This window comes from Dermacentor silvarum, chromosome 6 (assembly GCF_013339745.2).
Source record: "Dermacentor silvarum isolate Dsil-2018 chromosome 6, BIME_Dsil_1.4, whole genome shotgun sequence".
Classification (NCBI taxonomy): Eukaryota; Metazoa; Arthropoda; class Arachnida; order Ixodida; family Ixodidae; genus Dermacentor; species Dermacentor silvarum.
Window position 1 is genome coordinate 181,593,497 of NC_051159.1, and position 27,954 is coordinate 181,621,450.

General features: G+C 49.8%; 1 protein-coding gene across 2 annotated transcripts in view; it reads right to left on the bottom strand.

Moving 5' to 3' along the window:
- LOC119456493 (dipeptidyl peptidase 9) overlaps positions 1–27,954 on the bottom strand; it is a 97,286-nt gene that overhangs the window by 20,586 nt on the left and 48,746 nt on the right. For both annotated transcript variants that reach the window (XM_037718310.2, XM_049669903.1), the window contains exons 8-13: positions 25,771–25,918; positions 18,378–18,534; positions 11,084–11,148; positions 5,190–5,260; positions 3,305–3,386; positions 1,107–1,242 (exon numbers count right to left, since the gene is read on the bottom strand). In XM_037718310.2, coding sequence (XP_037574238.1) covers positions 1,107–1,242; positions 3,305–3,386; positions 5,190–5,260; positions 11,084–11,148; positions 18,378–18,534; positions 25,771–25,918 — 659 coding nt within the window. The remainder of the gene's footprint in view (positions 1–1,106; positions 1,243–3,304; positions 3,387–5,189; positions 5,261–11,083; positions 11,149–18,377; positions 18,535–25,770; positions 25,919–27,954) is intronic.

A 27,954-nucleotide genomic window follows, 5' to 3' on the forward strand; every position in this document is an offset into this window, starting at 1 on the left:
AAATTGTACGAAATGGGATCATATTCACGAGGTTCTCCTGAATTTCAAGCACATGTGTTCTAGCAAAGTCACAAAGATGGCAGGGGCATTAACAGTCTGAAATGTGCTTGAAGGAGTCTGAAAATTATGTCACAAGGCTAAAATAGCAAGTTGGAGTTTAGGCCCTTTCTGAGCCCTGTGTAGTACTATATGCCATAGATAAAGCACTTGGGGATGAAAAAGTGTCAGTAGGAGGACGTCACCCTGTACACATCAACTAAATACTATTAGGCTCCTAATCTACAAATGTGCCCAATGCCTTAGACATGTAAGAAGCCATGTGTCACTAATTTAAAAGATTCTGCTCTTTCTTGTGTCCTCAATCAAACCTGATCAAGAAAGATAGCCAGGTTTAGAAACATCACCATCTCTGTCAGCTTACCAAGCTTTAGTCAGACAGCATATACCATATTTATTCGATTGTAATGCATGTTTTTCAAAGATTTTCGTAACTTGAAGTCCACCTGGATTACATTCAAATAACGGCAAATTTGACCACCTTAAAACAAATATTTGAAATCGCTCCGTTTTGAGCATTATTTTTGTAACGTGTACCTTACATCTTGCTCCAACCCCATAAACAAATTGACAAAAATCAGCACTTTCTTTGTTGTCAGTGGTGGTATGGTTACAATGCTGGAGTACACTGTGGTCTTTCACATTCCAACTCCGCTCATTCGCCACTCTAACAGACCACCAATTATCTGCCTTACACATTACACGGCCTCCCAACTCCAGTTCTTCCTGTTAAACTGAACTATCGGCTGCCGCTGTTTGCTCTCAACCTCACCGCTTCTTCTTGTCTGTTAACGTTACACCTATCGTTTTTCTTTCCATTGTTAATTGCACAGTCTTTAGCTTTTTCTTAAGCTTCTTTGTTAGCATAACAAATGAATACAACAATGTGGTATTCGTTCCAATCAGAGCACAGAAAAATTGCATAAAACAGAATGGCAAACTCCTCCTGTTGTGTTCTGCCACACCTGCTATTGGCCAAGAATTTTTTTAGAACTGTAGTGCCCATACTTACAGCAACTGTAAATCGGTGGAAAATTGCTAATGCTCACTTGATGGCTCCAGTAAGACAGCCACAAGGCGTGGAGATGGTGGACATGATGGTTCCTCCGAGTGGTTCAGCCCATACGCAGCGCTCGAGGGTGGCTCACTCAGACTGCTCTTGACCGTAACAAACATACTGCACCCCTGCGTAAGGCAGTGAGACAGGAGTCTCAGGTGATGCCCCTTCAATTACACTGCCCTCTTCTTCGTGGACTGTATAACAGCAGAAGTGCCTAGTGGGACAAACTCTGACATGATTACATTCTGAAGTCCACATGCAAGAGGTTAACATAACAATGTAATGAAAGTTTTTTCACTAAATCTCTTGCACTTCTTTCTTTTTTTCCTCGGTGAATATTATGAGAAATTACTAGTTATAAAAAAGCACAGGGTTTTATACAATGCTATCTAGAAAGAAATTTGGCATAATTCGTGAGAGTTTCTTAGAAGCCACTGTAACTCCACGGGAGTGCTAGGATGTGCAAGATTCATCTCGTCTTGAAGAAGAGTTGCCCTATAATACAGTCACAGCTGTGCCAAACAAATCTTTCTTGGAATTAAACTTCCATGGCAAGCCTTGGTTCTCTCGTAGTATACTAATCTTCCCTCACTTACGACAAGTAATGGAAAATCTGACAGACTGAGCTCAGACCTCCTTTCATCAAAATTTAGCAACTCGCCAAGTTCATATTCACAGGTTGACATTCTGCACATCCTATCTAGTAAGCCCTTAGTTTTAACAACAAATCCATCCATAATATTACAGCAAGAACACCACCACGCACATTGCTTTAGTGCAACCACTGCAACCGAGTGAACACATCTTCAAAGCACTCTGGTTCTGCAAAAAAGATGACTCTCACATCTCAAAATTCCCACGCATACAACACCGTCACAGCTTTCTTACTTTTCCCTCTATGTATCTGAGAGAAACTTTATGGGATGAAGTAATCAGTTACGATTTTTTTTTCTGAAAGATAAGAGTCAAAAAACATAATTTACACTGTTGGCCCAATAAGACAGGTGATGATTGATATGCATTAAAGACCTTCATTTGTCCTCCTTTTTGAGGTGAAATTTTAACAAGTACCAGAAGCTTTCAAACAATAACTATTTAGAAGGCATTAATGAGCTTCAAAGTCATTGCAACATTAAACTGCCATTTATGCAATGCCTAGACACAACCACATAAAGCCAACAGACAATGAAGCCAAGGAAAGCATAGGGGAAATTATTTGTTTTCTTAATTTAAATGTAGTAATGATAAGGTAAAGGGAAACTGGAAGTGGACGAAGAAACAACTTGCCACTAATGGGAACCAAACTCACATCTTCCACATTACAGTGTAGGCTGCTTATAACCTAAGTCACCGGAGTCGCGAATATCTGCACTATAAGCGGTACCACACTATAACCAAAACAATTATTTTCAAGCCCTGCACACATATGCAAAACATGTAGACCAAGCATGTAGACATGCTTTGTACTATCGCGCGCACATCGCGATTACGTTTTCGCCAGTGAGCTGGTGCAAACATAATCGCGATGTAGCCGGTGCTCTTCAAGCTCGACAGCTTTGCACCGAGTCAAAACGAAACAACTGTTTGCCGCAACAGCTGAAACAAAAAAACAGTGACCGGAAAAAACACGGAAAAAACCGTTACCGCTATCGACACGATTATGAACGGCGACCTTGCGGTGCTGAAGGCACGCGCCCGACTCACGCACCGAGTCTGGACGAATTAACTACCATTCTCTGCAACACCTGCAGTCGGAACCGTGGTCACTATCTATGCAATCATCGATGGTGACTACGTAGTTCTTTAGGCACGCGGCCGATGCGCGTACCAAGTAAAAATGAAACTACCGTTCGCCGCAACCGCTGCGGAGAAAACTACAGCCGCCATCGATGTGATCGTGGATGACGACTACGCAGTTACGAAAGCCCGCGGCCAACGCGGTGTTATGCGCGGCGGTAAACGCAAGAATACAGGCTTTAAAGACATAAATAGGCTCGAAGCGTTCCGGCATTGCTGTCATTCACGTACGATTTCCACTGATGGCTGTGGCGATGTGGACTCCGCCGCTTGGTTTCGGTCTGAAAATGATTCGTATCTCCTGCTGGAGTTCCACTTCAAAACTGCTCTTGCTGTTACTTCGTGTGTATAAATGAACTTCTCTGAGTGGCTTCAAGCACAACATCCTACCTGATCCATGAAGATGCTGTGAGAGTACCCTGGCTCAGTCAGCCTTGACACAGGTAATTGGCCATCAAGGCCCACCACATACCTGCAGTGTTACAACACATAATGTGCTTAACAGTTTCTTCAAATGGAACCACAAAACAAAATCTAGCTGCAATAGCACAAATTCTACAGATGAAAGTTGAATGGCACTTTATTTAGAAATAAGGTAACAAAAACAAGCATTCTTATAACAATAAGTGCACGTGGTGAATATCTTTTTCACTGCTTGAGAAAAGCTTTGAGAAAATTGTGTGCAATTTTTCGAAGTCATATTACCTCAGTGCATGTTTCACTGATAGGCGCAGGATTTTATTCAGTGCTGTACCAACACAGAGGCCAGTGTTTTTTGTTACTATAGTTTTGAAATAAAGGCACCAAATGCATTCGGTTCTAAATGAATCACATCATATCCACGGTGCATGCAAATGGTGTTTGGAGTCCGCACCATGCACACTATTTTTTCTCATCGAACCAGCCACCCCACACTTGTTCCAGAAATTGTGCTGCAACAAACATGGCAGTACCCACTAAAGCAACAGCTCCTTCCTTACACCAAATCCAGCCAGATTTCTTCACACATTCTAATCTGGTGCAAATACAAATATTTAACAGGATATTACTACTGTTTTTGATACTGGTTCTGTAAAATAGCAGCTTTCACCATTTTTGAGCAGAAAGAAATGAATCCACACTCAAAGCCAAACACATAGCTCGTATTCTCACTTATGCATGCTAAAAGCATGCGTCTCGGGTTGCTCAGGCCCCAACCAGCTCAATGCGCATCGGCGTCTCATGGTGCAACAATTCAGGCCGAGGGGGCACGAAAACTTCCCACCAAAATGCCCCATTCATCCAGGCCGAATTAGAGGAGCGTAAACGTAAGCTCGTCGAAACCACAAAAACGACAACACACGTCTCAGGCCGCCCGGGACCCACCAGCTAACTTGGCGCATGTCGGCATCTTGTGCTGCAAAAAATTTGCGCAATGTTTTGCTTTATGTGGATGTCAACTACAGTTGAGTCTGCTGTCTTTTTTTGGTGACTTCGGATTGTGCATTTTTCCAGTGAGTACGTTTTTTCTCATGTTTTTTTCTTTTTTTTTTTCTGAAACATATCAATGAGGTTCTACTGTATCTGGCAGCACGCAATGCTACTAGTAGCTCTTCTGATGCATCAGTTCAGAACTCCCAGAAGCTTATGGCCATCTGGTAGAATCTGATTATGAGATGCACAACATTGACCACCCTGCCGAGCCAGTGGCCATAGCATCTGAGATCGGGCAGCGTGATGCGCATGCCGACCATCTCCGAGGCTGTGAAGCACCGCTGATTTCCACGTTTTTGGTGCGCAGCAAATTGTGCTTTGGTCAAAGGTAGTGCACTATCAGGCGGGAATAAAATGCAAACAGTGGAGCACGTAGCATATGATATGTGCTGCGCAGTGTAACTGCAGCCGTGGTAAAGTGCAATAAAGGGATTCAAGGCCTCACATTATACTTATTGTTTTGGTGGTTGCTTGGTATACAGGCATTTCTTGAGCTTCTGTGAGGCCCAAACTTCGTACAACTTTCGTCACTGGACACCATAATAAAGAAATATATTTGTTGTTTAGGAGTGTCCGCTCCTGCCCAGCGATCAGCATTGTGCAAAATTGGAGGACTGCTGTGCTCTACTGGCACTCTCAGTGTCAATAAGCAGAGCAATCAGTTTATCAGTTTACAGTTGGAAGATTAAATCGATACACACGCACTCCCCATCACTTTCCTAGCTTGACACTTTATCTTCCCCGTCCTCTGGTGCGCAATAATGAGGGCAGGCACTAATACGACAAAGCAATGTAAACTCACAGGTGCCTCTCCAAAGGTGTGTCCTTGAGGCTCACAAAGTAGACTAGCCGTCGGCTCTCGTCCACCCATACCTGCAGTAGAGGCACGCTTACCTTACAGCATGCACTGCAAACTGTCGACTATCTTATGGAGGCATTGCAGTGCTACCATCCCAGGCTGCTAATACGGGCAAATCAATTAAAACACAGTCTGACCTTGTTATAACAAACACGGATACAATCTAAATCTAAATTGTTCTTAACAAATATATGTTCAAAATTAATATCAGACCTATCATCCTTTAAAAGGGCCCTGAAACACTTTTCTAACTAATCGTAGAATGTAGAGTTGTGCAAATAGTGGATTTTGAGTTCGAAGCGAATAGCAGATTTTGGCCAAATATTTTCGAAACGAATATCAAATAGTTGCTGTTCAAAAATCTTGGCCGCAAAGTGTGTGGGTTCTTGGTGTCTCACAGGAGACCAACCACCGCGGGTTCGAGCTTAGCGAGCCACAGGGCCACGTCAGCCGTCGCCTCCAGCACCACTCACGCGCGAGCTCAGAGGCCGCAAGGGGCTACCGAGCGACGCACGCAAAAACACAGTAAAGCCCTGAGTTGACGGAAACAGTTTACTGAAATCGTCGGCACCAGCACTGCACAAACGCCAGCGCGGCGGGGAGCCAAAGGGGTCCTGCACCAGGGCGAAGATACAATAACAGGCGCCTATAGCACGTCGCGGCGAGAGCACAGGCTCAAGCTGGGACACGCCGCTAGGAAAAGTCCTGGTGGCTATACTACTTGCTCTGGCGATAACCAATGGGTCAACTCGCGAGAGCACGGGCAATATCCTTCGGCTTAGGCTTTCGGCAAGTGCAGCTCGGCGGGGTACGACCTCGCGCGAGCACTAATGGCACCGCTCGTCGGCTTAGCGTCGGGAAAAGGATCAGCACAAAGTACGCGCTCCCTGCACGGGCAAAGGCACCGTGCGCGAGCTCCAGTCCCAATCACAAAGGTGTCGGCGGACGAGAGGAAAGCATGTACGTACCGTGCACTGGTTCCGGAGAGAAAAAAAGAGCCACGCTCCGCCGCTAGCAGCCGAAACGCGGCCGCGTGACGTCAGCGCCCCGCCCTCACCGCAAACCGCTGCGTGCGCAGCGCCACCGCGGGAACCGGTTAGGCGGCGCGGGCGGGGAATAAGGCGAGCGGGGAACGATGGCGAGGGATGGCAAAGCAGGTGAAGCCCGCGCAAACGTGCCGGCTCAACCCTCAATCCCCACAAGTGACATGCAAGATAATTATGGATATGTGCAATGATTAAGTGGACTAATTTGTGAGAATGAGACCAGAATTATTTCAAGTATGACTTACTTATTGGAATACATTTGACAATGTTGATGTCATTCACTCATCTTATTGCTTTCTTTTGGAATATTATAGTTTAGATGTTTTGAAACGGTGTTAATGAGTTTCTGAGCAATTATGAAGGTTATGAAAAATTTTTAATGGTCCGAAACTGTTTTTTCTAACCTTGTGTCTGGACATGGCAGCGGTAAGAAAGGAGTGCTGGCAACCAGGCCGCCAAGATTGGTCAAGATGGCGCCGGCGTATCTGGAGCTCGTTGCTCGGTTTCTTTTGCCCGTTGTTAGACAAAGTTAATGAAATGACTACGATTATTATACAGTCAACGTCTGACTTTAACAGCGAAGCTGTTCTAGCTAACCGTAAAAAGTGGCGCCTGCTGTCGCAAAACCTCGCTGAGCTACGACATCACTGCGTTGCCTAGCAACCACCTCGCGGAGCGGCGTGTGCCTCACCTCCTCTCCGTGCCATGCACATGTTGCCTTGACATGGGACGTTAAGGAGAGGGAAGGAGAAAATGAGAGCAAGATAGAGAAAAAAATTGTAGCAGCACCAACAAGAGCTGCTGCCGACGCCGCCCGCATTCCCCGTTTCCAGCATTCGTGCCGGGGAAACGCGGGCGACGTCGGCAGCAGCTTGGCAGGTTTCGACCAGCCATGCCCCGGCAAGTGTGGAGGCACAGCTTTGCCATGACGTCACCGGAGAGATAAAGCTCGGAGCTACCGCGACGGCGGCACAACTCTCGTTGACTCTGTGGCGAGTAGATGTAGCCTTGACATGGGACGACCAAAGAAGATCCGGACACCCGAAGAAGAAGCCGCTCATCTTGATGCGCGTCGCGCAGCCAAGCGAGAACCTGCGCGTCGACGGTGAGCCCATTCGGAACACCGTGCCTAGCAGCGCTTAGCATTTCCTAGCAAAACTTAGCCAAACCTAGTAAAATCTGGAAGAAGCTAGGTCGATCACCAGCTCTGCTGTTTATTACTCCAGCCTTGCACAAGCTGCCCTACTTTTTATTTCGGATTCCTTAGGAGCCACGAAAACGTCCGAAAACATGAATGCATACCTTTTAAGGCGCAACCGCATGCACGCGATTTTCGAGCAACAGCGACAAGCGACGGCGACGAGCGACAGGTTTTGCCGGTCACGAAGGGCGTCACGAAGGGTCGTGTCGCCAGTTTCTGGCCAGCCAGAAAATATCGCCTGTCACCCGGAAGTCAGTGCAACGATATCCGCTGGGGACAGCGATTGCACAACAAGATGGCAGCAATCATTCGATCTGAATTCGCTCTTGCAACTTGCTCTCTGCTGTGACAGCAAAAAATAAATAGCACAATCAGTCATCGCTTCACCTCATCGCTAGCTGAAGACTAAGTATCGGCGCTCTCTTGTCGTTAATATTGAGATCGGTTGTTTTATTTTGACGCTGTTAGGCCTGAGACGCCACCGAGAGCCGAGAAAGTGTTTTACGTTTTACTCAACAGATGGCGCCACGGCTTTTTACGGCGGCATGGGAAGGATTTCCACTGGGGATGATAGCATATTTAACTAGATCTAGACAAAACGTTGGCCTTTTGATAAAATTGAGATTTCTTTACGCGTGCACGATAACATTTATTCGCACAGCAATGTCAATCCGTTGCTACTCTTTTTCGCGATGTCGCGTTCATGTGGTTGCTCCACGCTGCGACACGACAGCGCTTCAGGGTGTGCCTGCTGCATCGCTTGTCGCTGTCTGCTTGAATATCGCGTGCATGCCGTTAGGCCTTTACTGCTCCCAAGGGGCTCAAATTGCCACAGGCACGTCCAAAATCGCTCTAAAGATCTGTCAGTGCACTTATTAGGGGTATCGGTGCTCGTACTGAGATAGGAGACGGCGGGTGCACGCGTATAATTAAGGAATACATACCGTGTCCCGTGACAATTGCCCCTTCCCACTCTTGGTACGCTTCACTGCATAACACTTCTGTATTGAGGTGAAGCTTACTTTTCGGGAATTGGCATTACACAACGCGCCGTGCTTTCCGAGCTTTGAAGCCATTGGCGAGGATCACAAAGGCGGAGTCGGCACCCTTGCTAACATCGCCGAACTGTTTCATTGAAAAACACGCCACCAAACACCAAGAAATTTGGTAGCGGACGTCGAAATAGCTAAGCCTAGCATTGCCGTGGTGGTGGCTACAGCTACCAGTGGATCTGCATGCGAGAGCGCCAGTTCGAGGCGGCGAGATAATAAAAATGACGGCGGTGGTGGCTTCGACTATTGCCGTTTCGGACCTGCGGTCATGGCAAAGGTCTGAAAAATCGGACGGCGAAGGTTTTTTGCGTGCGAAATTTCAGACGTTCTTACACACTGGCTCTATGGGATACGTGGCGCCAAGGCGTCCGAAAAATCGGGCGTCCAGAAAGTCGGTCGTTGACTGTATCTGAAAACTCCAACCATTATATTTATACAGTTTTTCCAAACAGGTGAGTCTATTCTTGATTTTAAAAATTGTGCCTTACTGCGAATAGCGTAATATTTGAAATTACTATTCGAATATTTGCACAACACTAATAAAATGGCCTCACTATTAAAGTATGTAGTTCCACAAATCTCACGCTACAAAGTGCTTGAATTTGTAGCGCCCTCCTTTGGGCAGCTCGTGAAACCCGGATAGCGTGCGCCCGCATGAGAAGAAAATAAAGACGGCGCCTGGCCGTGGCACGTGAAGCCACGGCTCGCGGTTCTATTCTGGCGTCGATTCGGGTCAGTCGTGTATTTCCTACGCTCCTGAGGCATAAGCCTACAATTGGACCCGGACATGATCACTTCAACACACGTTTTCATGCACCGAGACGCTGTCCGACCGCCGCTAACCCCAGCCTACGACGGACCATTCTGCGTCCTCCGCCGCACCCCGAAAACTGACACCCTCCTACAGAACGGCCGGGAAGAGACTGTCAGCTTGGACAGTCTCAAGCCGGCTTATGTGGAGACCGCGACGGAAAGCCTCGCACCGCCGCCCGACCTCGTGCTACAGTGGCACAGTCGGCCCTCCGTCCGGTTTCGTCCTTCCAGTAATTCTTTTAAGTAGAATTATCGTACCCATACCTGGCTTTCTCTCTCTTTTCGTCTCCGCTGGCAAGCTGGAAGCTACACAGCAGAGAAGCCAAGAGGGCAAAGCCTCAGCCAAAAGTTGAGCATCGCGGCAGTGAAAGGACACATCACGACACCCTGCACAGCAGGACACGACACCCTGCACACTACACAGCACGCCACTGCCATCTCAAAGGCCACGGGTAGCAAACGCAGCTATATCACAGTTAACTCAAAATTTGCAATCATGTATTACTAGAATGTGTATTAAAGAATGTTTTTGCAATCAAGAAACCAGCCAATATCATTGGTCGGCCAACTGCTAATCAGCTTTCGATGACGACATTGCAAATGTGAGAGCAAGTGTCTGTTCACACCGCTGTGTGCAGTGCAATAATATTTGGCTCACACGTTCACAGGAGCCTCGTAAACAGATCAGCAATGTCTTTTTACAATGGTCGAAAAGTGTTTCAGGGCCCCTTTAAAACTGCAATCTCTACTATATGTTCTGATATCCAGTCCTCTCTGTAATGCCATATGTGGCACTGAGAGTACTTAAATGAATGAATGAATGAATGAATGAATGAATGAATGAATGAATGAATAATAAGCCAGACAGTTATTTTCATGTTTAACATGGCTTCGTTATAACGAAGTTCTACTATTCGTCAACACACAATATTGAGGTTGCTTTGCATGCATAAAAAATAGTTGTACAAACAAGATTCCTGTTTCATGAACATACTCACTTGACATTCCTGCACACATTATTGACAAAATTCTGTTACATGCGGCACCATAAAGCGGAAAAAGAAAGGGAAAAATTACTGCCTACTCGTTTGGACAACATTTGCAGTTATGAAGGCAAAGCAATGGAGGCACAGATTCTGCACATGTATTAAAATGCCAAGCAGTCCACGTAAGCTTGGCAGAGCTTTCAGTTCCTCTGACTCCACGTAGCTTGTTAAAAGCAGCTATGTTTTAAACCAACGTAAATTCCTTGATCTCTTTAGAAAGCCATTTGTAGCTGAATTTAATTGTAAGGCTCTGAGGTGAGCTGAGCAGTAAGCCAGCACACAACAGTCACCAGAAAGTGCAGCCACCATTTTGCTCTTGTGAGATGCTTGAAGCTCGTGACAGTTCAATGTGTACTTAAGGTCAAAAGAGCAGACTAAATGTACAGGTGCTCCTTGTTACAATGAAGTCACATCCATCACAAAATACCTTCATTATATATTCAGAATTCGTTACAAGCATACTTGCTAATATTGGCAAACCACAGGTAGCTGGTGTCAGTCTGCAGTGAAGAGCTCACTCTCAGTGTACTAAAGGCTGAATACTGAAACATTCTGAGCAGATATGCAGGAACTTCTTCAAGCATTTGGTAATACTAACAACCATCAATAACAACAAACTTCAAGTGTTGAGAAGAAACCATAACACCTATCCCAGTAAAAAGAAGGAAAAGGCACTCACATCCTTCTCAGACACCTCCCACTCCCCAGAGGTAAGCTGTGTCTTGGACACCAGGCGGTCTGAACCTGGAATGAGTGCAAAAAGAAGCATTACAGGTTATCTGCCAGGACAGTTTAGGCTTTGATGCCACCCTCTGCCCGGGTAGCCACAGGGGGCGAAAACCAGCTTCAGACAGGCCACTCCTCCACCTACATTGGGTTGAGGCAGAGCATATCTAGCGACAAGATGTCTACCACATGCAGCAAAATCTGACTATTTCAGGATTTCATGGGACAAGAAAAAAAATGTCGGAATTGTCTGAAACAAAACTAATAAAAGATTTGTGTGAACAGTGAAAAAAAAAACACACATTTACTGCATCAGCATGACTTTATGACAACATGATATGACACAGCATGACCTCACTACTGCTTTGCGTAAAATTGATGGAAATCAATTTTCATCCCCTCATGCAGCAGATAAGTGCAACAGCGAAGGCCTCACAACTTCCTTCATCGTGCAGCAGTGCAACACATGTGCATATTCATACGAAAAGATGTGGTTTTCACTATAACAAATATCTCCCAATGATTTCATTGCCATGCGAGTCGGATGGCAACTGACTGACTGTTCAGCGCAATGCAGTCAGCGACTTTGATGTCACAAGTAGAACTACAAATATTTGACATCAGCTTCAGCGTCATCTATCATCATTTGCCTCCCACAGATTAGGAACAAAACAACTGCTTGCTGCAGTTCCTATTTCGACTACGGTAGATGAACGTGTGGTTAAGGGTGATTATAGCAATCATGAGTTCCCACAGGTATGTGGCCAATGTGGTATTATGTGCTGCACAAAACATGATAAAGAAGAATATTGTTACGCGAAGGACGAGTCAGTAAGACTACCAACTATTTACAAGTTGTATTTGCAACAGTGGTTGCAGCGCTGACCGGTTAGATTCACAGCGCGAGCCCAGCTCCTTCTTCCTCTTCTTTTCTCGAGTGGTGGCGCCCGCGCGCCTCGTTCAAACAACCAAATACCATACGCGTGTAGCATAATCCCCCGGCGGCAGAAGCGACGTCCCGGAGCGTCTAAATGTCATCACTGAGAGGGTGATACTGCTTCAGTCGTGTAACAGTGCACGATATCACTGGACTGGGAAGCAGATGGGGCGTCAGGGGCGATCTCGTAGGTGACGGGAGTCACGGCACGAAGCACTCAGTAGGGACCTGTGTAACGAGACAGCAGTTTTTCTGACAGGCCGACCTGACGCGACGGAGACCATAGAAGCACCAAAGAACCAGGCGGGAAGTGCACGTCGCGGTGTCGCTGGTCGTACAAACGCCGTTGACTCTCTTGGGAGTGCAGAAGGCGGTCACGGGCAATTTCCCTTGCGTGGGCAGCTCGGGCGACGGCGTCAAGTGCGTATTCACTGGTGGGTGCTGCGTGAACAGGGAGGGTTGTGTCGAGGGGCAGTGCTGGTTCTCGGCCGAACAGAAGGAAAAATGGCGAATAACCGGCTGTGTCGTGGCGCGAGTAATTATACGCAAAGGTGACAAACGGTAGAGCGAGGTCCCAGTCAGTGTGGTCGGAAGACACATACTTCGCGAGCATGTCTGTGAGAGTGCGATTAAGACGCTCCGTGAGGCCATTTGTTTGCGGATGGTATGACGTGGATAGCTTGTGCCTCGTGGCACAGGGCTGCAGGATGTCCGCGATAACTTTTGACAGGAATGTCCGGCCACGGTCTGTGAGAAGTTGTCGCGGAGCTCCATGTTAAAATCACATCGCGTAGAAGAAAATCGGCAACATCTGTGGCGCAGCTTGTAGGGAGCGCTCGGGTGATGGCGTAGCGCGTGGCGTAATCTGTGGCCACAGCGATCCACCTGTTCCCAGAGGTATAAAGAGGAAAAGGACCAAGTAAATCTAAACCAACCCGAAAGAATGGTTCCGCGGGAATGTCAATTGGTTGAAGGTACCCAGCAGGGAGCGTCGACGGTGTCTTGCGTCGCTGGCATTTCTCACACGCAGCTACGTATCTTCGAACGGAGCGAGCAAGCCCTGGTCAAAAGCGTCGGCGGATCCGGTTGTACCGTATTTACACGATTGTAGGTCGACCCATTTTTTCAAATTTGACAATCCAATGTTGGGGGGTCGACTTAGAATCGAAACCGAACCGTGTACCGCTAGTAGCGGCAAGAGAAACGAGAAATCAGGGGCACTACGGCGTGGTTACAACTTTGCACCTACGTTTCCATGGTTACGGTAGAAGCGTAGCGTATTAGTTTACCATATTGCATACATTTTGATTGCGCGCCGTTTGGGGGGTATTGGTAGTTGGCGGAAGAGCCGTCGTTTGGGGGTAATAGTAGTTGGCGGAAGAGCTTTTCTTTGAGATACGATTGTTTTCGACGGCTGCGCGCATCTGCCCCTTCTGGTGTTGTGCGGAATCGTCGCGCTTGTCATGAGTGCCAAGAACTTTCGGCGCTCGTTCACAGCAGCGTTCAAACGGGCTGCTATTCTCCATGCTGAGGAAACTAACAACTGCGCAGCGGGACGCAAGTTTTGAGTCAGTGAACGTGTGGTGCGGCAGTGGCGGCTTCAGCACGAGGAAATTTGGCCTCCCTGGCTACTATGTGCGGGTGGGTCCTCTCTGCGTGGGCGGCTGTACCTTGCGATGTCGTGGTGCGGTCGTTCGCAAAGTGTGGACTTGCGCTTGATGACGACGTGCTGTGGGACCGCAGCAGCTATGACGGCAGCAGTGCTAGTGAGGTCGACTCTAGTGACGATGAGTAGTCTTAGCAACCCCGTCAATAAATTTCCCTTGTGTGAATGCACTCGCGTGGTTTTTCTCTCCCCCCTCCCCTTTTTTTATTTTTTTTTTGAGACATGCAATTTTGGGGAGGTCGACCTACATTCGAATCGACTTACAATCGTGTAAATACGGTAGGTACGTGACACACCGAGGTGACCGGCAGTGGGGAGGTCGTGAAGTTCGTGGAGAACAGCTGAGCGAAGGTGTTTAGGTATCACAAGGAGTAATGCTGGGCCGTCGGGGTGAACGTTGTGGCGGTAGAGTACGCCATCTTGAAGTGTGAATAAGTGAAAGGAGCGGTCGGCAAGTGACGATTCCAGGCGGTCAATGATGATACGCAAGGACGGGTCACGGCGCTGCTCATCGGCGACATGGACCAGTGGAAAAACAGAGAGCGCAGGCGTCGGTCTCAGGTTCAGACGTAGAGGTCGGGTCTTGGACTGGGTAGCGAGAGAGGCAATCTGCGTCCTGGTGTTGGCGTCCCGACTTGTACGTCACTGTGTAGGGATATTCTTGTAGTCGGAGAGCCCAACGACCGAGCCTGCCAGTAGGATCCTTGAGCGACGAAAGTCAACACAGCGCATGATGGTCTGTGATTACTGAGAAGGGTTTGCCATATAAATATGGGCGGAAATTTGAAACAGCCCAGACGAGAGCAGGACATTCGCGCTCGGTAATCGAATAGTTGCGCTCTGCAGTTGTCAGGAGCCAGCTAGCGTAGGCTATAACGCGGTCGTGTCCGTGTTGGCGTTGCGCTAAGACGGCGCCAATCCCATAACCACTGGCATCGGTTCGGACCTCTGTAGGTGCGGACGGGTCAAAGTGGGCCAAGATCGGTGGATTGGTCAGAATCGTGATAAGGCGTGAAAATGCGGCAGCCTGAGGGGAACCCCACATAAAAGGCACGTCTTTCTTCAGAAGTTTGTGAGTGGTCGAGCTATTGCTAGGAAATCTTTCACAAACCGTATGAAATAAGAGCAGAGCCCCACAAAACTCCGGACGTCGTTGACAGACTGAGGTACAGGAAAAGCTGTTACTGCTCGAACCTTCTCCGGGTCGGGTTGTACTCCGGAAGCATCGACGAGATGGCCGAGCACTGTAATCTGTCGGCGCCCGAAGTGGCACTTTGACGAGTTTAATTGGAGCCCAGCCTTGCGGAAGACGTCAAGGATAGCTACGACGCGCTCAAGGTGCGTCTCAAACGTAGGAGAAAACACAAGGACGTCGTCGAGGTAACAAAGGCAAGTAGACCATTTGAAACCTTGAAGCAGAGAGTCCATCATCCGTTCGAACGTGGCGGGGGCATTGCATAAACCAAACGGCATAACCTTAAATTGGTAGAGGCCATCTGGAGTGACGAAAGCGGTCTTTCCTTGATCTTGATCATCGACGGAAATCTGCCGATAACCAGATCGAAGGTCAATGGACGAAAAGTATTTGGCACCGTGAAGACAATCAAGAGCGTCGTCAATTCGTGGTAACGGGTAAACGTCCTCTTTAGTGATTCGGTTTAGGTGGCGGTAATCAACACAGAAACGCCACGTGCTATCTTTCTTTTTGACGAGCACGACCGGCGACGCCCAAGGGCTCGACGAGGGCTCAACAATGCCTTTGGCGAGCATCTTGTTGACTTCCTGCTGAATAACTTGCCGCTCTGCCGTGGACACGCGATACGGTCAGCGATGAATGGGAACAGCATTACCAGTGTTTATCCGATGCTTAACAAGGGACGTCTGACCAAGTGGGCGATTGTCAGTGTCAAATATGTCGCGGTAGGAAAGCAAAAGGCGATATAGGGCGGCTGCTTGGCCAGGGGCGAGGTCCGGAGCGACCATGGGACGTAATGGGCCATCGAGGTTCAAGGCATCCTGCGGGTAATCAGGAGGATCTGGAGACGCGTTGGCTGCAAAAGCATTGACGTGGTCATCTGTCACTGACCGGAACGTGGCCACCGCTATGCCTTCAGGTAACACTTGCTTCGTCAAGCCAAAATTGATAACGGGGAGACACATCCGATTAGCGGCAAGGGTAACGACGGAGTGTGGCACAGATATGTCGCGCGCCAGGAGGACATCACGAATAGGGGCGACGACATAGTCACCATCAGGCACGATTGCCGTTGAGGCCAATTCGACGAAGGTTAGGGCTTTTGGAGGTAATCTAACAAACGCTGTAGTGCACAGGGTGTTCGGTTGTTCGGGGCGAACGTCAGAAACAAGAGGAAGCTCGAGGCACAGCGTACCGGTGAACAGTCGATGAGGGCAGAATGCGTCGTCAGAAAGTCGAGCCCGAAAATTAGGTCATGAGGGCAACTGGTCAGCACGGAGAACAGGACTGGAACTTGGCGGCCAGCAATTCCTACGTGAGCAGTGCACATACCACAGACGGCAACAGTGGCGCCATTGGCGACGCGTACGGCTCGAGTGACGGCAGGCGTAAGAACTTTTTTGAGGCGACGACATAGGTTAGCGCTCATTATGGACACTTGGGCTCCAGTATCAATCAATGCCGTCAACGGGACACCATCTACATCTACTTCAATTAGGTTCGTGTTCGGGAGGAGCGTCAACGGACTATTTGGACAGGACGAACGTGATGCAGCATTACCTCCAAGAGCTGCATGGCCTAGTTTTCCATCCGGCGGTGTGGCGAGGAAAAGCGGTGAGGTTGGGGTGACGGGGAGCGACGGCGTTGAGGCGACGGCGATCGCCCGGAGGAGCGGCTGTCAGGGGCATCAGAAGTAGGGTACGGACAGCGAGGGGAGTAACGGCGAGCGTCGGCGTATGGGCGAGGAGCAGGGAATGAGCTCCAGTACGGCGGCATCCAGGTGGTGCGGCAGTGGCGGGATACGTGACCAACTCGGTGGCAGCGGAAGCAGATCGGTTTGTCGTCAGGTGTTCGCCATTCAGCAGGATTGCGTGGTCTGGGAGCGAAACACTGGTCATTAAAGGTGGTGGACATAGGAATCGGTGCCGAATCAGGTCGGGAGACAGAGCAGGCGGTAGGGATGCCAACGTTTGCAATTTCTTGCCGGACAACCGCTTGTATAACGGAAATAGTAGGGGCCGCTGGGTCAAAGGTACCGTCGAGGGGTCGAGGATGAAGGGGGGCCGGACTCGCCGCTTCAATCTCACGGCGAACGATACGCGTGACATTCTCTTGAAATGGTCGTGTGGCAGGATGAGCGGAGCAAGAGGACGTGGCAGGGGTGTTTGGGAGCCGGGAAAACTCTGGGACGCCGCGGCGGCTTTTGGCTACCTCGAAGCGGCGGCATTCTTTGACGATGGCTTCGACAGTAGAAACGTCGTTATAGACGAGCAAATTGAAGGCGTCGTCCGCGATGCCTTTTAGGATATGGCCCACCTTGTCAACCTCGGTCATGTGCTCGTCGACTTTCCGGCAAAGCAGGAGCACTTCCTGTATGTAGGAGACATATGATTCTGTCGACGACTGGACACAGGAAGCAAGCTCTTTTCGCGCAGCCCGTTGGCAACCTGACGGGTTGCCAAATAGGTCGCGAAGCCGCTCTTTGAAAGTGTCCCAGCTGGATATCTCAACCTCATGGGTGCAAAACCAGACAAGCGGTGTCCCGTCCAGATAAAAGATGACATTGGCAAGCATGATGATAGGGTCCCAGTGGTGGCTTCGTCTAACACGCTCATATATGCTGAGCCAGTCGTCGACGTCAACGCCATTTTGGGCGGAGAATGTCCCAGGATCACAGAGACTAGGAACCGTAACGTATGTTGTGGTTGGCGCCGCAGGTGTAGGTGGCGACGAGGTGTTTCCATCGGAAGCCATGGCTGAGAAGACGACGGTGCGGCCGCTTCGGAGCTCCGTGGCGAGGACGGGGAACGTTCCACCTCCACCAGAATGTTACGCGAAGGACGAGTCAGTAAGACTACCAACTATTTACAAGTTGTATTTGCAACAGTGGTTGCAGCCCTGACCGGTTAGATTCACAGCGCGAGCCCCAGCTCCTTCTTCCTCTTCTTTTCTCGAGTGGTGGCGCCCGCACGCCTCGTTCAAACAACCAAATACCACACGCATGTAGCAATATATTTCGCCAATTCCAGTAGCGTTCCTGTCCTCTGTTTCTTTCATTCAAAGTGATTTGTCGAGATTAGCTTATGTTACTCAGAGGGAGCCATCACTGGGGGATTGAAGTGGAACAGCAGTTATTGTGGCAATACACACACTGCCACTTCCTTGGATGTCAGCACTGCTATTGTGCCGCAGATTTACCTTGTTCAGCGCTCACTGGGCCCAGGGGTTTGCCTGAATTAACCAGTGCATAGATAAGTGTTTTGTATAGATGAGCATTTGATGCCACATAATAATGCATACATTTACCAGGGTCTTAAGGCGAGTCTCACAAGACATGCTTTGTGACCCTGGTACCCACAAGGTGAGTACCAGGGTCACAAGGCGAGTCCAAATTAATTGTCAAAGAGCCTTGGAGTTTGCCGAATGGCTAAGATGCTGAACTTGCTCACCATGTCCCAAGGGCAGTGGAAGGGCTGTGCAGGGAGCCTGGCCATCTGTGCGTAGCTGCAGGAGGTAGAGATGCCGGAAGCCGGACTCTTCACTGGCCCACAGGAGGCGCAGCTCTTGGGGACACTCTGGCCGCAGGAAGATCAGTACATCATGCACCTGCAGGCAAAGAAAAATGGAGGCTTTCCTAACAACAATGATTGGCTCCAACAAACATCAGGGGCCTCCACAAAGAGCACAACTGCCGATAAAGGGGGCATCCACATGTGGAGAACCTTAACACTCGAATAGGGAAAGCATGCATCAAGTGTCAAGAATGTCACTCTTTTTTTAATGCAGTGTGGTGACACCAAGTTCCAAGCCAGATAACTCCGAGCTTCAATTAATAAAGTTACCGACGTTCTTGCTAGGTTTTACAAACTAGCGTGTTATCAATGTCTGTTTCCAGCAAAGTTGCAGCCACGATGGCATATGGGCGCGTCAGATAAATGCTGATGTTGCTATTCGCAACTGGAAAGTGCCCGCACTGTTGATAGAACCACAGCTTATCCTTGATATTGTTACGGGGAGGCAAACACAAAAGGAAAACGTATTTACAGTATATTTACAAGGCGATCAAGCGTCAACCATATGGCGGAGAGCGCGCGCCCGATCATCAGCGTCTTCTTCATCGATGTTGGCGTGAATCATATCGTGACATGACCCCCGGCTGCTCAAGCACCGTCACGGTGCTTGCAATGATCCAGGCGAGTGGTAAGGTTTCAGGCGGGATACGTGAACAACGTCAGTAGGTGATGAAACGGTTGGCGAGGAAGACTCGAGCGGGCCAATCTCATACGTGACGTCTGTTACACGACATAATACACGGTAGGGTCCGGAGTACCGCGAAAGCAATTTTTCTGAGAGTCCAACACGCCGAGTCGGAGTCCACAGAAGCACAAGGGCACCCGGAGTATAGATAGCGTCGCGATGACGGGAGTCGTAGCGGTGCTTCTGGTGGCCTTGCGATGTAGTAAGGCGACAGCGAGCAATTTGACGTGCCTCATCAGCTCGAGAAATGGCATCACGAGCGTACTCAGTTGGCAAATGGACGGCATCGGGGAGGATAGTGTCAAAAGGTAACGTTGGGTCGCGGCCAAACAGAAGATAAAAGGGTGAGAAACCAGCAGTATCATGACGGGAGGAATTGTAAGCGAATGTAACGAAGGGCAACGCAACATCCCAGTCTTGATGGTCAGATGAGACATACATAGAAAGCATGTCAGTAAGCGTCCGGTTGAAGCGCTCAGTCAAGCCGTTAGTTTGCGGGTGGTAAGCCGTCGTAAATTTGTGTTTGGTGGCGCAGGAGCGAAGCAGGTCATCGATAACTCTGGAGAGAAAGTAACGGCCACGGTCAGTGAGGAGTTGACAAGGGGCTCCGTGATGTAAGATGACATCGTGTAGTAGGAAATCTGCAACGTCCGTAGCACAGCTGGTAGGGAGAGCGCGTGTAATTGCGTAGCGGGTGGAGTGGTCCGTAGCAACGGCAATCCATTTGTTTCCAGCAGTAGAGGTCGGGAAAGAACCGAGGAGGTCAAGGCCAACTCGGAAGAAGGGGTCAGCTGGGACGTCAAGGGGCTGAAGGAGGCCAGCAGGAGGCTTAGGTGGTTTCTTTCGGCGTTGGCAGGGTTCACAAGCAGCTACGTAGCGACGAACGGAGCGGTAAAGACCGGGCCAAAAGAAGCGACGCCGAACGCGATCGTAGGTCCGGGAGACTCCAAGGTGACCAGCGGTCGGGACGTCATGTAGCTGGCCGAGAACGCTCAAGCGCAGATGCGTAGGAACGACGAGCAACAGTTCGCGTCCGTCCGGGTGGACGTTGTAGCGATATAACGTGTCATCTTTAAGCACGAAGAGGCGAAGGGAAGGATCGGGCGTGGCGGAATCCAGCTTCTGAATAAGCTCACTTAAAATGGGATCACGGCGCTGTTCATCACGGATGTGGTTTAAAGCGGAGAGCGAGAGTACACATGCAGGCATGTCATCCGAGGCTTCAGGCGGATCCACGGGATTGCGGGACAAACAGTCAGCATCCCGGTGCAATCGGCCAGATTTATAAGAAACAGAGTAAGTGTATTCTTGGAGCCGGAGTGCCCAGCGACCAAGACGCCCAGTGGGATCCTTAAGCGACGAAAGCCAGCAAAGTGCGTGGTGATCGGTAGTCACAGTGAAATGCTGGCCATGTAAATAGGGGCGGAATTTGCCCACCGCCCAAACGAGAGCAAGACACTCCCATTCTGTAATAGAGTAGTTCCGTTCGGCTAAGGAGAGGAGACGGCTGGCATAGGCGACAACACGGGCATGCCCATTCTGATGCTGGACTAAAACAGCGCCGATTCCGTAGCCGCTGGCATCGGTGCGGAGTTCTGTTGGAGCGGAGCTGTCGAAATGAGCCAGGACAGGTGGTGTAGTGAGCGACATGATGAGGGTAGAGAAGGCGGCAGCCTGTGCAGCACCCCAAATGAACGAGACGCCTTTCTTTCTTCAGTAAGTTTGTGAGAGGGCGTGCGATTTCCGCGAAATACCTCACAAAACGACGGAAGTAGGAGCACAGTCCCAGAAAGCTACAAACTTCCTTTGTGCAAGTCGGAACGGGGAACTGCTGCACAGCTCGAACTTTGTCAGGGTCGGGGCGAACACCGGTTGAGTCGACGAGATGACCGAGCATGATAAGTTGCTGACGTCCGAAATGGCACTTAGATGAATTAAGTTGCAGGCCGGCTTTGCGAAAAACAGAAAGGATAGAAGAAAGGCGGTCGAGATGCGTTTCAAAGTTCGGTGAAAATACAATGACGTCATCAAGATAACACAGGCAAATGGACCATTTAAAACCGTGTAAGAGAGTGTCCATCATGCGTTCGAAGGTGGCCGGGGCGTTGCATAAGCCGAAAGGCATGACTTTAAACTGATAAAGGCCGTCAGGGGTAACAAAAGCGGTCTTCTCACGGTCCATGTCATCAACGGCTATCTGCCAGTACCCTGACCGAAGGTCGATGGAAGAAAAATACTTGGCGCCGTGAAGGCAATCCAGGGCGTCGTCTATGCGTGGGAGCGGGTACACGTCTTTTTTGGTGATCTTGTTGAGATGCCGGTAGTCCACGCAAAATCGCCAACTGTCATCTTTCTTTTTAACAAGAACCACAGGAGAAGCCCAAGGGCTGCAGGATGGCTCGATTATATTTTTGGCAAGCATCTTGTCGACCTCCCTTTGAATGATGCGGCGCTCAGCTGGAGAGACGCGGTATGGCCGTCGGTGGATCGGATGGGCATCGCCAGTGTTTATGCGGTGCTTGACAGCGCAGGTTTGACCCAGAGGACGGTCGCAACGGTCAAAGACGTCCCTATAAGAGAAGAGGAGGCGAAGGAGATCGTCAGCGTGATGGGGCGAAAGGTCTGGAGCAATCATTTTCTTCAGGTCGGGAGGAGACAGATCTGGCGAAGAAGACGGGATATCAGTGGTGTGCGACCGACCAGCATCAGGAGGAGACAAGGTCGAGATAACGTAATCGTAGGAGGGCGTCAGCATAGCGAGTGAAATGCCTTGTGGGAGCACTTGTGAACACAGTCCGAAATTAATCACAGGAAGACAAGTAAGATTGTCCCGTAGAGTGATAACAGTGTGAGGCAAACCAACACTGTGCGTCAACAGAACGGCGGTGATGGGAGCGAGCACATAATCACCGTCGGGGACTGGTGGAGAGGGCGTCACAGCAACACAAGTAACAGCTTGTGGCGGCAAACGGACGTGCTCAGCAGAACAGAGCCGACTCTTGATTGGTCCGGGTGGATCAATCACACTTGGTAGGTCAAGCTGTACAGTACCAGCGGAACAATCGATGAGGGCGGAGTGGGCGGACAAAAAGTCAAGACCGAGGATGACGTCATTGGAACAGCAGACGAGGACGGTGAACAAAACAGAAGTTTGACGGCCGGCAACACTGACACGTGCGGTACAAAGGCCAGCTACGGGAGACGTACCACCGTCGGCCACACGGACAACACGTGATGGGGCAGGGGTCATAACTTTCTTCAACTGCCGGCGGAGGTGAGAACTCATAACAGAAATATGGGCGCCAGTGTCAATCAAAGCAGTAACAGGTAGGCCATCCACTTCAACGTCGATCAAGTTCTGATTGGTAGGGAGCGTCAACAGAGGAATTGGAGAGCAGGTCGGAATAGCAGCATCACCTCCAGGAGCTGCAGCCGTTAGTTTCCCGAAGGCAAACGCCGGGAGTAAGACGGGGACGGGGAACGGCGTGGTGGGGGTGACCGAGAAGGTCGGCGTCGTGGGGAGGGCGAGCGGCTGTAATGGGCGGTAGTAGTAGTGGTCTCGGCAGATGTTTCCTGGTCAGGTTGGCTTGGTACCTGGTGCTGGCTTCGGGGTGGGTAGCGGAAGCTGGATGAGTTGGGTCGAGAAGACGAGGGCCAAGGACTTCGGCAATATCGTGAAATGTGTCCAACACGTCCACATCGAAAGCAAATGGGCTTGTCGTCAGGCGTCCGCCACGCATTCGGGTCGCGGTAATTCGGAGTGGTGTAACGGCGTTGGAGAGGGTTGAAGGTGGCCGAAGGGTAACTGTCAGGGTGGTTCACAGAGCAGATGGTTTGAAGGCCCACGTTTGCCAGTTCTTGACGAACAACGGATTGTATAAGGGATATCGTAGGTGGGGCATCACAGGTCTCTCCTCGCATGAAATGTGCGGGCGATGCGGCTTCAATTTCGCGTCGAACGATTCGGGTGATGGTCTCCGATGTTAAAGGCTGAGTCGGCATACGAACATCCTCACACGTTGATGTTGCTGCCGTGTTCAGAAGGCGGGCGAATTGGTGGGCGATACGTCGGCTTTTAGCATCTTCGAAGCGTCGGCATTCAGTAATAATCTCGTTGACTGTCGAAGAGTTTTTAAACACGATCAGGTTAAACGCATCGTCCGCGATCCCTTTCAGCAGGTGCGCAACCTTATCGGCTTCTGTCATCTTGGCGTCAACCTTCCGGCAAAGGGTCAGCACATCCTGAATATACGTCAAGTACGACTCAGTAGGCGTCTGCACACGCGAGGCAAGCTCTTGCTTGGCAGCACGCTGCCAGCCTGCAGGTTGGCCAAACAACTCGCGAAGTTTAGTCTTACATACGCTCCAGCTTGTGAGCTCCTCTTCGTTGTTGTCGAACCAGGCCTTCGCCGTGCCCTTTAGATAAAATGTGACATTCGCCAACATCATGGTCGGGTCCCACCTGTAATGTGCGCTTACGCATTCGTAGAGTCGAATCCATTTGTCGACGTCGTCGCCAGCAGTGCCGGAAAAGGTCCCAGGGTCACGGGGTGGAGCCAGGACGACGGTCGGCATGGCGGCCGCCGCTGACGCAGTTTCACCGCTGGTGGACATGCCTAGAGTGGCGACTTGGCGGCCGCTGCGGAGCTCCGTCTTGCGTTATACCCCCAGCACCTCCACCAAGATGTTACGGGGAGGCAAACACAAAAGGAAAACGTATTTACAGTATATTTACAAGGCGATCAAGCGTCAACCATATGGCGGAGAGCGCGCGCCCGATCATCAGCGTCTTCTTCATCGACGTTGGCGTGAATCATATCGTGACAATATAATCTCAACTGGGTGAGGTGGGTCGTCACCGCAGGAATCAGGAGACGACGATGAAGGTGGGCATCGTGATGATGAAAAATAGAAAAGATTGTATTCACTTCATTGGTACATGGTTTTGACTCTATCCGAGTCTCGAGCGGTTCTGAATAACACGGAGGCCAGGACGGCCTTAAATAACCCCGCGTGGTCTTGTGGTAGACAATGTCTCCTTCGGGGAACTTGTGGAAGTGTCAGTCCTCTGTCAGGTGGTCAAGTTGACGACCTCCTCTCCCTCGGGTCCTCTTTCTTGGTAGCTCGCCTTTTTTTTTTCTGCTCAGGTCGTAGAGGTGTGACGCTTTCTCGGGGATGAAGGGGATTATCTCGTGACGGGAAAGGCGCTCGGGCTTCTTTCCAACATTTGAGAGGTACAGTTTCCAGGAAGATCACAACCGCCTCTTGGGGATGTAGATAATTGCCCCGACACGGGAAAGTGCGCGGGTTTGGTTTCCCCCATTGAGCTGTCGAATTCCTTGCCCATCATAACATCCTACAGTTGAGAAAAAATTATGCGGATCCCACGCACTGTGGGAAAGCAAAGCTTTCTGTGATGCTTGCATCGATTGACAATAATTGGCGGTGATGTTTACAATGAATGTGTAAGTTTGGCAGTGTTTAGTGCAATAGTAGAGTGGCAAGTTGAATGTTAAATGTTACTTGATTTGCACAGTGTTTATTTTTCAGAAATAGCAAAAGCGTGCAGTAGCGTACCTTAAATTTAATTTTATCCAGTTTGTCCAGAAATTGCTGCCATGTCTAGCAGTAGCAATTCCTTGTCGCCTTACGTCGCCTTTTCCCTTTCCCGCCCTCCCACATGTAAGCGAGCTGCAAGCGAAGAGTGGCAAGGCTGCTATTCATTCATTTCGTGACTGCGTCGGTTCTACCCATTCTCTGCCTCCTCTCCCTACGTCTCTATGTACTACCATTCTATCTGTCTCGCCTCTGGACTGCGTGCGTTAGTACATAGGTAAGTGCGGCAGTTTCTGCAATGCTTTTGCAGGTGGTCATAGACAATTACAACAGTCTAGAGGGTATTATGGCGACACCCAAGGAGCTCCAGAGGGCATTGTAACGACATGACGGAAAGGTTCAAACGAATTTCTCTTGTCGCCTTTCCTCTCTGCCACGCTCCTACCACGTATATACAAGCTCTGAACCACTTCCTGATGCGGCGTGCAAGGCAGTGACAGCCACAGCAGCAGCAGCAGTGGGAAAAGTCAAAGGAAGAGACAAGAAAAGCTTCACTTTAAAAATTTTGCTCTTTCTCCCATTTCAATGTGAAATTAAAATTGAATTGTTGGGATTAACATCTCAAAACATCATAGTGGGGGATGCCATTAAAGAACCTGGAGTTCTTTAACTTGCACCTAAATGTAAGTACACCAGCATTTTTGCATGTTACCCTCATGAAAATGCCGCTGCTGTGGCCATGAATCAAGCCTGCAACCCCATGCTCGGCAGCAGAACACGCCATGGCCACTGTGGCAGGTCAAGCTCAGTATGGCCCGTATGAAAGCAGCTATAAAGAGAAGTGTGCAAACTGACGACATCAGATAACTTTGACTGCACAGGCCTCCCTTGCGTGAATATCCTATAAGTCACAGTGGCAAAGTCACACTCCGCTTTGTCCTCAATTCACAGTGGCCGGCCAGACAACAGTCCTTGCTCAGCGGAGATAAGGCAGTCATGGACCTGAGAACAAAGACCACTGCTACGCACATTGATCCAGACTTGGGAGGTCTCCTGCCAGAGGAGGAGGGACTGTGCTGAGGCTTGCTGCAAACCCTCAGGGGGTTGGAAGCAGCTCAGCGGGAACAGCACCAGCTGCAGTCGTTGCTGTGGACGGTCCAGAAGCTCTGCCCACACCCTGTACAAGCATAAGGACACACAAGGCACTGAGCACCATATGCTGGTCAACAAACCATTCACAGTATCACTTAAGGGGAAAGGGGAAAAAATCTCACCACCATACCTTTTAAAGAAACAGGAAGCTCATGGCCGGTTCCCTTTCCCTTGGCAGTTCCTTTTTGATACTTTTTTTTAGTACTCTTACAGTTGAAAAATATCTAATAAAATATAAGGCTCCCTAAAACACATTTATGAAAGATATAGAATATGTCTGGTAAGAAGAGAATCTTTTCACGAATAATTTACAGGAAAGCAAAAGCAACTCACAGTTTTGCCCAAAGGGCAAATCATTGACAGCGATAGAAAGGTTGGGCTTGTACTCCTCGGATGGTGTCCAAAGTACAGACCCTTTTCACAGAACAGTTTGCTCTAGAGAAACGAGATGGTGATTTCGGCACTGAGCCTCACGTTGCCTCAGCGAAAGTGCACGACTACAAAACCATTACTGCTTCTGCCCTGCTACGGTACAATCAGCTGTCGGAAATGCAAATGGGTGTTTGCTGACGCACTGTGTTCCATTCATGCTGCAAGGTGTGGAATGTTAGAGGAAGACATGCGCAGTAGTTGGCTGCAAAAATAGTGACTGGTATATTAAAAGGGTCCTGAAACACCCCTCGGGCTTGGTGAAAAACATAATCCACGGATAGCATACGCTGCTGTGAACATCTCAGCCAAGTTTTGCAGTTGTACGTGGCGCGTGGAGCTCGCAAGCGACGTGCGAAGTCACCTTTCTCTCAAACACTTTTTTCTACGGAAGCCTGCTCCTCACTCTTTTCTGGATGCTGCATTTCGTAATAAAGCGGATTCCCATTTCGTAATAAAGCAGATTCCCATACACGGCTGCTATTGACCAATAGCTGACATCAATCAAGAAGGGTGTTTGGATCAGTACGCTTCTTCCTACTGTTACTGTGTACAGTGTAGACCGCTTATAACGTAAGTCGCCGGAGTCGCGAATATCCACACTACGTATAAGCAGTACCGCACTATAACCAAAGCAACAATTTTCAAGGCCCGCGCATATGCAAAACATGTGCACCGAACCGCCACGCGTATGCGACAGTCGAGGAATGCGGCTAGAATGTTTGCATTCAATTTACAGTTGAATCTCGTTAATTCGAAATACTTAACGCGGCGGCGCCTCCGATCGGCATTGCTCCGGCACCGCCATAGAGTAAAAGCTTAGGAGAGACCCCTCAATGTCGCGCGTGAACAAAACCAAAAAAAAGAAAGAAAAGAAAAATGCGGCGGAAATTTCACCCTTTCTCAAATGACAAGGTCGCCGATTCTGCGTTGCGCCGGAAGATGCGTGTACATGCAGACGTCTCAGCCACGCTACCGTACGTAGCCATGCGTAGAAAATAGCAGTGAACCCTTCTTTCTCCTTTATGCTTCCTCTACTTTCTAGTCATGTGTTGACCTTGCACGCTGCGGCTACGGCGCAGAGGGAAGCAGCGGCGCTGTCCCAGGCCGACCAATGAAACTGCTTACGCCGGCAAACGCCTGCTTCCCGATAACGGCAGAAAACGAAACTTCGGAGAGCTGGCGCTGGGCCGGCTGGAGCGGCGGCGCCTGCACGGCAGCGGGCGCGCACGGTGACAGTCGAAAGTGAGGGAGTTACGAGGGAGGGCGAGGGGAGCCACCGAAGCGGCGGAGTTGCCGAGGCGAAATCCGCTTCCCCGTCGCCCTCCTCCCTCACATTCCACGGCCTCCGCGTGCACCCTTCGCCGTGCCGTGCCAGCGCCGCCCACTCCCTGAAGTTTCGTTTACTGCCGTTGTCGTGAAGCGAGCGTTGGCCGGCGTTGGCAGTTTCGTGGCCCTCGCTCGCTATGCGCGCCAGGATATTTCACGACTAGCACTCAAGATTCTGGTTTCAGCCTCACTGGCTGTTCCTTCGCACCACGTGGCCATCTCCTCCACTTTGTCTCTCTTTCTTCCTCGGGCACTCCTTGGGGCACCCGTTTGAGGGGAGCATTCGCCGTCTCCGCTGACTTC